The sequence below is a fragment of the Podarcis bocagei genome (genome assembly GCF_964188305.1).
Source record: "Podarcis bocagei genome assembly, chromosome: Z".
Classification (NCBI taxonomy): Eukaryota; Metazoa; Chordata; class Lepidosauria; order Squamata; family Lacertidae; genus Podarcis; species Podarcis bocagei.
The window spans coordinates 17354789-17368733 of NC_138140.1; the positions used below are offsets into that span (position 1 = coordinate 17354789).

General features: G+C 44.2%; 1 protein-coding gene across 1 annotated transcript in view; it reads right to left on the reverse strand.

Moving 5' to 3' along the window:
• Positions 1-13945, reverse strand: part of LOC308578691 (uncharacterized protein) — a 37444-nt gene that overhangs the window by 18443 nt on the left and 5056 nt on the right. Inside the window, exons 3-10 of the mRNA XM_081179163.1 lie at positions 6480-6602; positions 5037-5095; positions 3543-3693; positions 2566-2715; positions 1797-1883; positions 1407-1535; positions 749-869; positions 369-445 (exon numbers count right to left, since the gene is read on the reverse strand). Of these exons, the coding sequence (XP_081035289.1) occupies positions 369-445; positions 749-869; positions 1407-1535; positions 1797-1883; positions 2566-2715; positions 3543-3693; positions 5037-5095; positions 6480-6602 (897 nt within the window). The remainder of the gene's footprint in view (positions 1-368; positions 446-748; positions 870-1406; positions 1536-1796; positions 1884-2565; positions 2716-3542; positions 3694-5036; positions 5096-6479; positions 6603-13945) is intronic.

Consider the following 13945-nt stretch of genomic DNA (forward strand, 5'->3'; position numbering starts at 1 on the left):
AGTGCTTGTCCCCCAAGCCTGAGGTTCTTCTGGTCTACAGGATAGTCTCCTGGTCAACACAAAGATAGCTAGGCAGCTCTACTGTTTATGAACAATACAAAGCTATGCTATGACCATCGTCCTAATATTTGATGAAATGCTGTGTGCTTTGAATTACCTGTCGGCTGATCCATTTTTCATGTGTAGATGAAGATGATTATTAAAATTGCTATGCTGCCCTTCATCCGAAGATCACAGGGCCTGGGACCTCTCACATGAAAAGTATGCACCTTACCATGGACCTATTCCTTTGCCTGCAAAGGATTAGGTAGGAATTTCAACTGGAAAACGGTCCTTAAGTCTGGCTCCTCCTACACCTGCCTCCTCACCTTCCATCCCGTTGCACTGAAGGTTTTCCCGGCACTTCCAATGGTCACGGTTCGTTCCCACATTCCTGGTAAACTGGCTGTCAGCAAGGAAAGAAAATGAAGCTGAAATCTACACGGTGGTGCATTCAAGAGAAAGGAAATCAGAGCTGGAACATTCCTCCCATAAGGGAGAAGCACCCTGAGTATCTGCTCCTTTAAAAACACTGTTCTTTGCAGAGTCTGGAAAGTCCAAGGCAAGATCTTGCAGGAGTCAGACCACTTTGGTCCCAAAAGGGAGAAGAAGGCATAGGGACCCACAAATGCTCATACCAGCTCAGGTTCACTGATTAGGAGGATGATCAGGTATGAAGCCAAGTGTCCAGAAAGCGGATCTGCCTTACCCATCCGGATATGCTTGTTGCCATCGTAGACCAGCCACTCGTATACCTCATCACTGAAGCAGAGAACGTCATGTCTCACACACAACTCTGCAATGAGCTCCATCTCCTTTCTACTGAACACCTGCACAAGAGGGAGAAGACTGGCAACTCTGGGCCCCTTTGACATAGAACAGTGGCAGCTACTCCCACTGTTGGAATAAGGACGCTCCGAACACCCATGGGAGGGGTAGTCTGCTATGCTGAGGAAGGTGTTCCCAGGTGGCAGAGAGAAGTTAAGGAATTTGACACTCTTTAAGACAATAAATAGGGACACGGTGGCGCTGTGGGTTAAACCACAGAGCCTAGGACTTGCCGATCAGAAGGTTGGTAGTTCGAATCCCCGTGACGGGGTGAGCTTCTGTTGCTCGGTCCCTGCTCCTGCCAACCTAGCAGTTCAAAAGCACATCAAAGTGCAAGTAGATACATAGGTACCACTCCGGTGGTATACAAGACTGGGGAAAGGTGGTGGTGGTGGTGGGGATGGGTTCAGCTGAAGCAGAGGTTGATGCCTATGCGATGCCCTCAAGCTACAATGATTCTATGGCACATACTGAACTGCACATACATATTTCAAATGTACATCAAGTGGCCTGTGCAAAATTGCAGGGTTCTTAGTTACCTTGCCCAAAGGGTTGTTGGGAGAGTTCAGCACAATGGCTTTAGTTCGCTTGGTGAACTTTGCTGCCAGCTCGGCTGGATTCAGTTGCCAGTCTCTGCTGGAGTTCAGCTTGCCACCTTCTGCAGCATTCTGGCGGAGGAGATGGAGAAAAAGAGAGAGTCAAGGGAGAGTCAAGCCACTGGACTTCTGCCAATGGGCAAAGGCCCCAGTTCAGGTTGTTTTGGATGAAGTAGCACTGCCCATAAAGAAGAGTTGGGCTCCAACCCCCATGACACCCACCCATACCCCAGTCTGTGTGGCCAATGGTCAGGATTGATGGATGTTGTAGTCTAGTGAATCTGAAGTATCAGGGTCACTGTCTACAAAGGCCAGCACAATCAGTCCACTTACTAGTTGCAAAGGTATGAACACAGAAGTCCCACCAGCCATTTTCACCATGGGCTCATAGCAGTCAAAGTAGGGCTCAATAATAATGACCTAAGAAAATGCAAAAGAGGTATCAAGCACATCATTGGTTAGTTTTTATGTTATGTGGTTACAGGATTTCAGACCTCAATATATTACTTGATTTTGTGTGTGTGTGTGTGTACGTACAACATTTTAACAAACTGCCAGACAAAAGGATCATTAACAGCAGTGATGCCACCCATCTGCCTGTCAGGAAGAGAAGAAGGAAGTAAAGAACACGAAACAAGGCTGGCTGATGGATCAGGCCAAAGGGGGCCCACCTAGTCCAGCATCCTGTTGTCACAGTGGCAAACCAGATGCCTTAACAAAAAGGCCACAAGCAGGACCTAGATGCAACAGCAACACTCTCCCCCACTGCAATTTCCAGCAAATGCTATTCAGAAGCATACTGCCTCCTGACAGCAGAGGCAGGACACAGCTATCAGAGTCAGCAGTCCCTTATGGATTTGGCCCATCCTCTTTCAAAGCCATCCAGTTTGGTGGACATCACTGCCTCCTGCAGAAGTGAATTCCATAGTTTAGCTACATGCTGTGTGAAGAAGTCCTTACTTTTCTCTGTACTCCCAACATTTAGCTTCATTGGGTGGTTCAGGGAGGCAGAGGCTAGAACCCCCACTTTCCAGTTTCATGAAGTCTGAGAAGCATTGTCCTAGCCATTAATATGTCCCAAAGCACACAGGCACTCTGTTACCTCATCTCCATCATCCACCAGAGCCTGGAAGCAGCAGAAGAGGGCCTCATAGGCACCAACAGTCACCATCACATTTTTCAGAGGGTCCAGGTCTCGTCCGAGCAGCTTCCCAAAAAAGCGGGCCAAGATTGCTACTAAACGTGGGTGGCCCTGGGGAAACAGCAGAGGCTGAGAACACGGAATGGTAACCTGAAGCAAGCAGGCTAGTAGACGTTTATTGCACATTTGTCCTGAACTTGATCGTAAAAACAAGTGTTCTTTCTGCTTACTTGCTGCACTTAGATTGCAGCCTCCCCAGAAATCCTCTTCTGCAGCCCCATCTGCACTATACATTTAAAGCACTATGATACCACTTTAAGCTGTCATGGCTTCTCCCAAAGCATCCTGAGAATTGCAGTTTCTGAAGAGTGCTGAGAGTTGTTAGGAAGCCCCTATCCCCATACCTAAGGGACACGGGTGGCGCTGTGGGTTAAATCACAGAGCCTAGGACTTGCCGATCAGAAGGTCGGCGGTTCGAATCCCTGCGATGGGGTGAGCTCCCGTTGCTCGGTCCCAGCTCCTGCCCACCTAGCAGTTCGAAAGCACGTCAAAGTGCAAGTAGATAAATAGGTGCTGCTCCAGCGGGAAGGGAAACGGTGTTTCCGTGTGCTGCTCTGGTTTGCCAGAAGCGGCTTAGTCATGCTGGCCACATGACCTGGAAGCTGTACGCCGGCTCCCTCGGCCAATAAAGCGAGATGAGCGTCGCAACCCCAGAGTCGGCCACGACTGGACTAATGGTCAGGGGTCCGTTTACCTTTACCTTTTATCTCCCTACCTATAGAGCTACAATTTCCAGAGTGGTTTAACAACCAGTCCCTCTTCCCGTGGGATAACTGTGCAGGGAACTATGTATAGTAGTGTTCTTGCATAGCAACACTTCAGACTCATGTAAGGTATGCATGCAGCCTGAGAGAGAAAGGGAGGAGATTCTTACGTACAAATTCTCGGGTATATTGGTGCAGCAAGGTATTCTCTCCACCAACGGCCTCTACCAACGCTTCCCTGACAAAGTCCGGTGGGGGGAAATTAGGGAAGCCTTGGCCCAGGTTCACGGTCTTGTACGTGGCTGCCAACTTGACAAACTCCACCCTAAGGAGAGTGAAAGGCAAAAGAGCAGAGAGGAAGAATTAAACCCCACTAGGCCAGCCTCCTGCAATCTCAACCCCAGCTGGATTACAGATACTGTCTATTGCTGGGGTTCAGGGTGTGCAAAGAGGCAAGCCTTGGTTGGGTGGATGGTTTGAATCCCATCATTCACTGACTCCCTAAAGCAACCTGCCAGCTTAGAGCAGACAGATATAGTAGAAGCAAGGGACATGAGATAAAGGAAGGAATGCTGAAAGCCTGATGGAGGCCTGGTTGCTAGGGGAATGGTGACAGAAGTGTGACATTTGAGACCCAAATGGCTTAGGCATTCTTGGGGCACCTCTATGTGATTATGGGGGTGAAGATACCAGTATGGAGCCATGCTTGTTTTACTTCTCATGACCTGTAACCTTCCTTGATATATGTAGAAGGATGTTTATGCTTTAAGAATGTTTAGATGTTTTATGACTCTGTGTGCAATCTCTATAAAACCCTCATTCTAATTCTCCTCGTGGAAGAGCTTCTTCTTAAGTGGCAGTTCAGCTCGAACAACCACATTAAGTTTGGCTCTGCCCTATTGAAATAGTATCTAATAAACTCTGGGTCCCTAACTGGATCTGCTGAAGCTTGCTGTAATTGTAATTCTCTTGGTTCCATGTTTTCCTAAAAACCTGTTCCCTCTCATCTGGGTAATGAACAGGTGGTGTAGAAGTAAATTCTTACCACACTTGGACTGCCTGGATCATGTTTTGGGGCTGAAGTGATGCTCTGTGCTTGGCTGGCTAAGACTATGCTACTCCTTGAACTCTGCTCTCTCGGGTAAGCATTTTGACAAAACGCTTTACCCTCCTTGGACAGAGGCCCTAGCACCTAACAGCAACCCTGGACCATAACCAGTACCCCTTCACCCAAGCAAACAAGATGTTGTTGTTGGTTTGTCAGGGTGGGACTGTGGCTGAGTTGCAGTGTGCCTGCTTTGCATGCAAAAGGTCCCTGGTTCAATCCTCAACAGTATCTCCTGTTTAAAAGGATCAGGGAGTGGGTGAAGTGACTAGGCTAGATGTAAATATAAGGCCTCTTTATCCTGAAAGGGCTCTGCACCTGTTCAGCTTTTATTTTTGCTTGGCCAGTTACCTTAATAATGCTCTGTATTTCTTTTCGTTTTTAAGAATGGTAATTTATGTTTGCACGTTGTAAGATGTCCTGATATTTTTATTATCTGGCCATACAGAACTACATTTATTAGTAAAGAAATAAAGAAATAGTCTGGCCTTGTATAGTCTGGCAGCTGGGCAAGTATGGACTGGGCAAGTATGGTGTATGGGGCCCACCCAAGAAGGAAATACCAGATATTCTTCTCTACGCCCTCCAGCCTCCGAGCCTGAACCATCCTGGACATTTTTGCCTAGAGAAAGGAGGAAAGGGTGGGGGGAAAGAAAGAAGGAAGGAAAGAAAGCATGTTAGAATTGCTGCTGATAATGGCTCTTTAATAACAAAGAACTGCAGAACTTTTTCATCTTCTTTCAGATCTTTTATATGCCAGTAGTTTATATGGTCCCTATAGGTTCGCTTATTTTAGTTTACAGCTGGTCTGTGGAACCTTTGGCCCTTCAGATGTTGATGAACTACAACTCCCAGCAGCCAGCATAGACAATGGCCCAGGATAACAATGGGAATTGTAGTCCAGCAGCATCTGCAGGGCCAGAGCTTCCCAACACCTCATTTAGTGGCATTTAAGAGGGTCTTCTCTAATTTTTCTATGGTGCTTTATAGTGTGTAATTCTTATTAGGGTTTTTTTGGTAATTTTTATAATGTTGAAAACTGCTCAAGGACTAATGTTTGATGCATAAAGTGGTAAATAAAGTGGTAAATAAATTACTAATAAAAAAGGGAGCAACCTTAGCACAGCAGGCAACAAATACCCCGACCTCCCCTGCTCTGTTCTGTCATCACCAACAAAAAACTTAAACTCCATCCATACAAAGCACAGTCACATTTTCCAGCTGGCTCCTTCTGGTTAAATGGTTTTTCCTATGGCAGGGCAGACTTTTTCAGGCCTAGGGCCACATCTCCTTCTGGGGGCAACCTTCTGGGGGCCACATGCCACAGGGTAGATAGGGCCAGTGGTGAAAGTAGGAATAGCAACAAAGGTGATTTCCCCCTTTGTACAGCAAGCAACACCCACTCACACCTCTCATCCTCCATCCAGACAAGGAGGAGACTGGAATGTCTGCAGAGGGTGACTAAGATGATCAACAGTCTGGAAACCAAACCCTATGAAAAACAGTTGAGGGAATTGGGCGTGTTTAGCCTGGTAAAGGCAAAAGGTAAAGGTAAAGCCTGGTAAAGAGACTGAGGGGAGATATGATAGCCACCTCCAAATATCTAAAGGGCTGTCACACGGAATATAAAGCAAATTTGTTTTCTGCTGCACTGGAGGGAAGGACCCAAACCAATGAAATCAAGTTACAAACCTTAGGAAGAACTATCTAATGATTGACAATGAACAAGCTACCTCGGGATACAATGGATTCTCTTTTATTGGAGGTTTTTAAGCAGAGGTTGGATGGCCACTGTTAGGGATTCTTTAGCTGGGATTTCTCCATTGCAGGGGGGTGGGACTGGATTGTGTTTATGGTTCCTTCAAACTTTAAGACTCTACAACTTTAAGACTTGTTCCAACGAGACCAAAACACTCAAGCAGGGCCAGTGAGGGGGAGAGTTCCAAGGGTTTGGTAGAGAAGCCTGGGAGTCCACATTTGGCTCCTGACACTCCTGGCCTTCCTACCTTAGAGTGATACCAGCAGAATCCAATACGATTATTCCTTCCCAGTAGGTAATGAATCAAGGACAGAGCGATACTTCTAACCATACCACTACAACACTGGTTTGCTGTGCCGTATGCATGGACCTGTGTTATTTCTTACACAGAGAGAGGAATGGGGAAGAGGAAAAGAAATGAGAGATCAACTGCATTCAGACATAAACCCAAAGCTGCTCCTTGATCTTGGGAACCGTCATGCAAAATGTGGTTAGGATATCCTAGGTCCAAATATCTCATAGTCCAAATGCACTATGAGAAAATGAACAACTTTGCAAAATACATAGCTGATGTATGAGCATACGTGGGGTGCGGGTGGGACAAACTGTAAAAAGTGAGGTCAGAAGGGAATGAAATTTAGAAAAGTACGGAGGGTTATAATTATTTACTTGCAAGTGCCAAGATGTCTGTGTCATCAAACATTGTTTTGTAAATTACCACTGTTAAGCACTTAATTATCACTTTGTTTTTATATACCTTTTAACTGTTGGTTGATTGATTAATTGATTATTGATTGATTGCCTGCTTGCTTGCTTGCTTGCATTTATAACCAACCCTTTTCTCTCCAAGAAGCTCAAGAGGGTGTACATTCCCCTCTTCCTCTGTAAGGGAGGTTAGGCTGAGAGGCAGCATCCGGCCCCAAGGTCAGTCAGTAAGCCTTATGGCTGAGCAGGGGGATTCAAACCCTGGTCTCTCACATGTCCTAGTCAGGAACTGTTAACAGCCATACCACCACTGGTTCTGTCTTTACCATTAAAATATTTCAGGATGTTTTATGAGAGACATTTACACACACACAAGATACACACTCATATACACACAAAATCAGTGGTTAAGATCAGTGCAATTTTGAAAGGTTCAGTCTTCGACCTTACTTCAAAATGCCATCCAACTGTACCCAAACATAGATGAGAATGTGGTCTTCAGTCACAGGAGCCATTGTGCAAAATTTGGTGGTGGTAATTTAGCAAACAGACAACTTTCCAAAATATATAGTAAAAAGCAACACATACAGGTTCCATATAAAATCCGTAACTCCCAGGAACTTGAAATATGATAGCAGAGCATATGGGTTCAGCTACCTACATTTAAGTTAAAAATAAGAAGATATAGCTGTACATGTGTTTTGGTGGAAAGTACTAAGGACCCAATTCATATATGTGTACATCTTATATGTATTCATATTAACTTTGTACTCCTAAAAGAGAAAAGAAGGTTAGAAACAAATTAAGATGGTTATGAAATTGGAGGGAGGGGGTTATCAGTTTGCTTTCGTTCTTGTTTTTATTACTTTTTCTTAATCTTGTATTTTTATGTTTAATTTGCCCTGAAATGTACTCATGGAGGATGGTATATAAATTTAATTAATAATAACAACAATAACAAAACTTTATTTCATAAAATTCATATACTGCTTAATTGTAAGAGAAAACTTAAATGTGGTTAGAATCTCAAACGATGTACTTAAGAACACATTGCTCAGTAACAAGGGTGCCTCTGAGCACATGTAAGCCAGACACTAAAGCAACTTGGGAATTCAGAGAACATGGCTTTCAAGCTCCGAAGACTTTCACTTTACAAGAGTTACCTTGCAATCTTATGCACAGCTGTGAGTAATTAATGGGAATTACTTCGGAGTGGACATGCATACATGTGCGTTGCAAGGACTGGCTAGGGTGTTGGTGGAACTGGTCACCCCTTGCAAGAAAATATTAACATGACCTTCCATGGGATCTCAGTTATACTGGTTAGTTATTTCCTGTTTAGGAACTGAGGAAGATTGCATGCAACTTCCTTACTGTGGGCAGACCAACAATAAAGAAGAGCACTAGCAGATTTCTCACAAGCAAGTCAGTTTGGACAAGGGATTTAGTTGCTGCTGTGATCTGCATACTCTCACTGGAAGCAAATAGCCTTGAGCCAGCAAGGTGTAGTGATTAGTACTGGACAAGGGTCAGGGAGCACATTGGTTCAAAAATCTCCAGTCATGAAATTCACTCTGTGACCTGGACCCAATCACTAACTCCTGGTCTAACCTGACTCACAGAGTTGCTGTGAGGATAAAATGGGAAGAGAGAAAACCGTAAGAACTGTCTTGAGCTCCTTGGAGGAAAAGTGGGATATTAATGTAATGCACAAAACAAATGCTGCATTTGGAATTTGAAGGATGTCACAGAAGCTTCTCTACAAAAGGAAGAGATGCCATCCATCCCTGTCCTGAAGTAAGAGAAATAAAAGCACATTTCCTAAGAATCACATGCTTCCTGGCAGGATCAGAGCAGCTTTCAGAACCAAGCTGAGTTTTGTTGTTTCCTAGCCACCAAATGGATTATTAGGTGTAAACAGATAATCTCAGAGGAACACAGGATGACAAAACTAAGCATATGGGGTTTAATCAAGAATTTTAAAAAACAAAGAGCAAGAACTGTTAACAACAACATGACCACTATATTTTTAATGAAAAGATTCCAGAGGGGTTCAAAAGCTGTCACACTTTCTGTCTTATTTCTAGATAAACATATCAATACTTAATATTAATAATAAAGCAAGTCTTTAAACAGGGGGGGAAAGGGGATCCGCTTGCTCTAAAGTTTTCTGGTCTTTTCCATGCCACAAAATTCACCATGCTTAGCACCTTTCTATTTCCCTGTGTGTGGTTTTGTGTTTTGTTTTTTGAACAAGTGAAATATTTCTGGGAGGAGATATGGCAGGGCTTCCAGCCAATCACAAAAAGCACAGGGAGGATTTTAAATAAAGGGAAAGGGATCTTGTGGCACCCCAGCTAGGGGTGACAGCCTTTTTTCTTTCTTTTTTGGCCTGGGGTCCTCAGCTGTGTTTCCAGCAATGCCATGCCTGGGGGAGGGGGGAGGAAATTGTCACCTGATTGTTCAGCTTCTATTAATGGCACAACTGTACATCAAGGCTGTGTTTAAAGCATTATACTGTATGTTTAAAGCATGATCCTCCCAAAAGAAATCCTGAGAGCTGCGGGTTTGTTAAGGGAGGGGGAAATTTGCTTTAAATGTATGGCGTGTAGGCAACTATAATTGCCCTGTTCCTTACCTTCTTCTGACTAGCTGGCAACCTTAATTCCGATGTCCCTTTTGACCAAGCTGGTGATGGCAGAAAGGAGGCAGGTGGCTCCTTTTAAAGAACTTTGCTCCTCAATCTAGATAAGTAATAAGTAACCTTAAGAAGAAAAAAGGAAATGAAACAAACAAAGCTGGAGGAGGTGTGAATTTGCATGTGCTTGACAAGCCCTCTGCTGGGTGGAGAGAGAATCAACACTGCATACATTCCCCCACCCCGACCCCAGAAGAATCCTGGGAAGTGTAGTTTGTTAAGGGCAGGCAAGGGCAAACTCAGCCCTCCAGATGTTTTGGGACTACAACTCCCATGATCCCTAGCTAACAGAACCAGTGGTCAGGGATGTTGGGAATTGTCATCTGGAGGGCCAAGTTTGCCTATGCCTGGTTGAGGGTGCTGGGAAGGGCAGCTCTGACAGGTAAATTCCAGGATTATTTGGGGAGGAGTGTACTTCCATGGAGGGCACAAGGAGAAGGGGACGACAGAGGACGAGATGGACAGTGTTCTCGAAGCTACTAGCATGAGTTTGACCAAACTGCGGGAGGCAGTGGAAGACAGGAGTGCCTGGCGTGCTCTGGTCCATGGGGTCACAAAGAGTCGGACACGACTAAACGACTAAACAACAGTACTTCTGACTCTGATCCACACAAAACATTTAAAGCATATTCAGCACACTTTTTTTTTTAAAAAAACAAAACCCAAAAGAAACCTGGGAATTTCAGTTTCCCCTCACAGTGCTGCTATTCCCATCCTTTGGCAGGCATGGGGTTTAAATGTATAGTGTGGATCTGCCCTAATTAAATGTACATTTACAGATAGGTAGCCGTGTTGGTCTGCCATAGTCAAAATAAAAAAAATTCCTTCCTGTAGCACCTTAAAGACCAACTAAGTTAGTTCTTGGTATAAGCTTTCGTGTGCATGCATGGGTATCTGAAGAAGTGTGCATGCACACGAAAGCTTATACCAAGAACTAACTTAGTTGGTCTTTAAGGTGCTACAGGAAGGAATTTTTTTATTTTAAATGTACATTGTGTATCTAGCTTTCATTTGAGTGACACTCCCCTTCAAAAATGAGGATAAGAACATAAGAGTCTGCTGGGTCACACCAGCCACTCATCTAATAAAGCATCCTGTTCTCAAGCAGCAACACTCTTCTTATGTGCTGATACCTTTCAGATTACAAGGCTGCCAATGGCCACCAACCAAGCTCTCCCTTCACAGTTGTGTGATAGGAATTTTGAGGTCTTAGATATATGGAAATGTTCATAAATGTACTAACCAAGCACGTACATAGATCAGCACAGGAAGACCAACCTGGAACCATTTTGATTCCTAAACTGAGCAAATGTTTTCTCTGCAAGGTCAAAGTGGGAAACCTCCCATTGTCTCTTTCCTCACAAATCTTGTCTTAAGGGCACATTTAAGATATGAATAGGGTGTGAGCCTGTGACCTGGCCCAGGAACTAAGTATTTATCATTACAAAAGACTGGCCAGGCTACCCAGGCAATCCAATCAAGTAACCTGCCAGACAGGAGATAATTCAAATTTCTGTTTAGACCACCCTTTCTGTGATGTAGGTATGATGTATCTGAGGGGTGGTCTTAGGTTACACCCCTTCTGTGATGTATGTATGATGTTTCTGGGGTTGGTCTTGATCTACAGGGTGGCAATTTCAAAAGTCTTTATAAGGCCTTGCGCGCCATTGTTCTGGGTCCTCTTCCTCTCCTGCATGTGAGGGGAGTACCCTGTTGCAACAGATCAATAAAGATCAGGCTTACTAGCTGCTTTGCTTCTCAATATTCTCTGGTTGGCCTCTGTTATTCTCTCCTACCAATAGGGAACCTATGTAAGGACTCTATATGGGCTCTTGGATACCCCGTAAGGGAAAAGGGCAATTTTTGTTTACAACAGTTAGAGGCAGTGATGCTTCTGAATTTCAGTTGCAGGAAACTGCAGAAGGGGACAGTGCTTTCGTGGTCAGGTCCTGGTTGTGGGTTCTCCCTTCAGGGTATCGTTGGGCACTGTGATGACAGCGTGCTGGACTAGATGGGCCACTGGCCTCATCCAGTAGGTTCTTCTTATGTTCTTAAGTGAGAGCTATTTGGGGACTTGGGCTTAGATTTCCCTCTCCTTTTGGGAGGTTATGTCTTCAGGGTGTCTGGATAAGTGAAAGGGTCAACAGGCTACCAGTCTTTGCAGTAACGTCTGACTTAAATCTCAAGAGGCCTGCTTTGCTCTCTGTGCTATGACACTGGAGGTTCCCACTGGAACCTAACCAGAAAGCAAGATCTGTTGGGAGTTAATGCTGCAAAACACACCCCAGTTTTATGCTTATAGGAAATGACACCAGTTTCTAGCAAACCACATTCAAAGCAAACCAACCCAGGAGGCACACTGGAACCCTCAAAACCTTTCACCCCTCTGAGACTGGGGTGTATTTACACCCAAAAAAACAATATTTACATGAACAAATGGAACATACATCCTTGTTCCGAGACTCTAATGACATGGAGGGCAGATCTGCACCATACATTTAGAGCACATGGCTACCTGCAAGGAATCCTAGGAACTGTACTTTTCTTCTTTCATAGCTACAAGCCCCAGCACAAAACTACGGGGCCTAGGATTCTTTAGAAAGAAGTCGTGTGCTTGAAATGGCCCTAAGAAGGGCTATAAAAATCAATGTGATTTACTGCCAAGTAAACATACTTAGAAATGCAACATTGGTGAAATCTATAAAAACCACCCCTTAGATTTTAATATGGAAATATATTTGTAAAGACACAGTATTTGTAAAAAGAAAAGAAAAGACCACCTTAAACACTGTGGTTGCTTTCCTGCTCTAATGAAATTGGAGTGAATGCCTTTCAATTCTCCTTTATCAATATTTCAGGAATTTACTATGCAATCAACATTTTTGTGATGATCCAGCCCAATAAAAATGTTGGTGAGTGAATCATCCAAGTGCATCAGAAAACCCACTTTTTATTGATGCTCACACAAAAATTAACATTGGAATCTGATACAATCACAGGCTTGAAAGAAGGCTGCTATCTAGCGGGCAATAAAAGGAACATTTATCTGACCAAATGCCTTGACATTGGGAAACCAAAGTCACAGAGATGCTTCGGGTTGTTAGCAAAGCACTTTTCTGTTTGTGAAGGCAAATTATGAAAGGGTAGTCTTCTGGTTTGTTTGCTTTAAAAAATAAATAGTGTGTTGCCCGGAACAGGCAGTAGTTGCAACTATCATTACTGTCTGGAAGAGTGTGGAAGAGTGCTTAGAGAAGGGGTTGTCAACCTGGTCCCTGCCGCCCATTAGTGGGCGCTTCAGGATTCTAGGTGGGTGGGAGGGGGTTCTACAGTACAAGCTGAATCCTCTTTCCATTGAGCACTGGTGGGCAGTAAGAAAATTTTACCATCAAGAAAGATGCATTAGTGGGCGGTAGGTATAAAAAGGTTGACTACCCCTGGCTTAGAGCATAAAATTAGGATCAGATAGACTCTGGTTAAAATGCATGAAGCTCACTGCGTAATGGTCATCATCTCTGTGGCCTGGGGAGAGTCCTGAGGGCCAAAAAGCAGTTGGCCCTCTGGGGACTGAGGTTCCCTTCCCTTCTCTGTATCTTGCAAATACATATTAAAATGCTAACAAATTTTTGCCAGGCCCTTTTAAAAAATGATGATGATGATCTGCAGATTGATGCAGAAATGTGGAAAACTGGATTTGCGAAGCCTAGATAAACTGAAATTAGTATTTGCCCTTCTCTAGATGCAGGAGGAAATGATGGGAGGTAAAGTGATTCCTGTTTACACGCATTACCCATCTGTCTGTCTGTCGCTCTGCCAGTGAAGAATGTGGAGTGCAGTCATTGTGTCGGTAGGAGCTGGGAAGCCCAGGTTCAAATCTCCCACTCAGCCATTGTTATAGGGGTAGGCTTTTACAGCCCAGTTCTCCATCAAGGGATTCAGTGTCCCCCAAGTCTGTTATCAGTCAGAGGAAAATGAGTGGAACCAGTAGAAGGAAAGCAAGGAAGATATTTATTTTTCTGTCGCATCAGAATTCCCCCTCCCACCACCTTGCAATGAGGTGAGGACCCAGAACAAAGGTGTATAACAGCTTTTAAAGACTTAAGAAATTTCCCACCCCTTAGCCAAAGACCACTCAAAAGCATCCTACAGATTCGAGAGTGTGTCTTATCTCCTGTTTGTCAAGATAGCTGATAATCCTTTCTGATTGCATTATCCTGCCAGTCTTTTGAAGTGATAGATACCCTAGCTTCTGAAACCTTTGTCACAGACCTCCCCTATTCATACACAAAATGTGCTCTTTGGACTGGATTTGA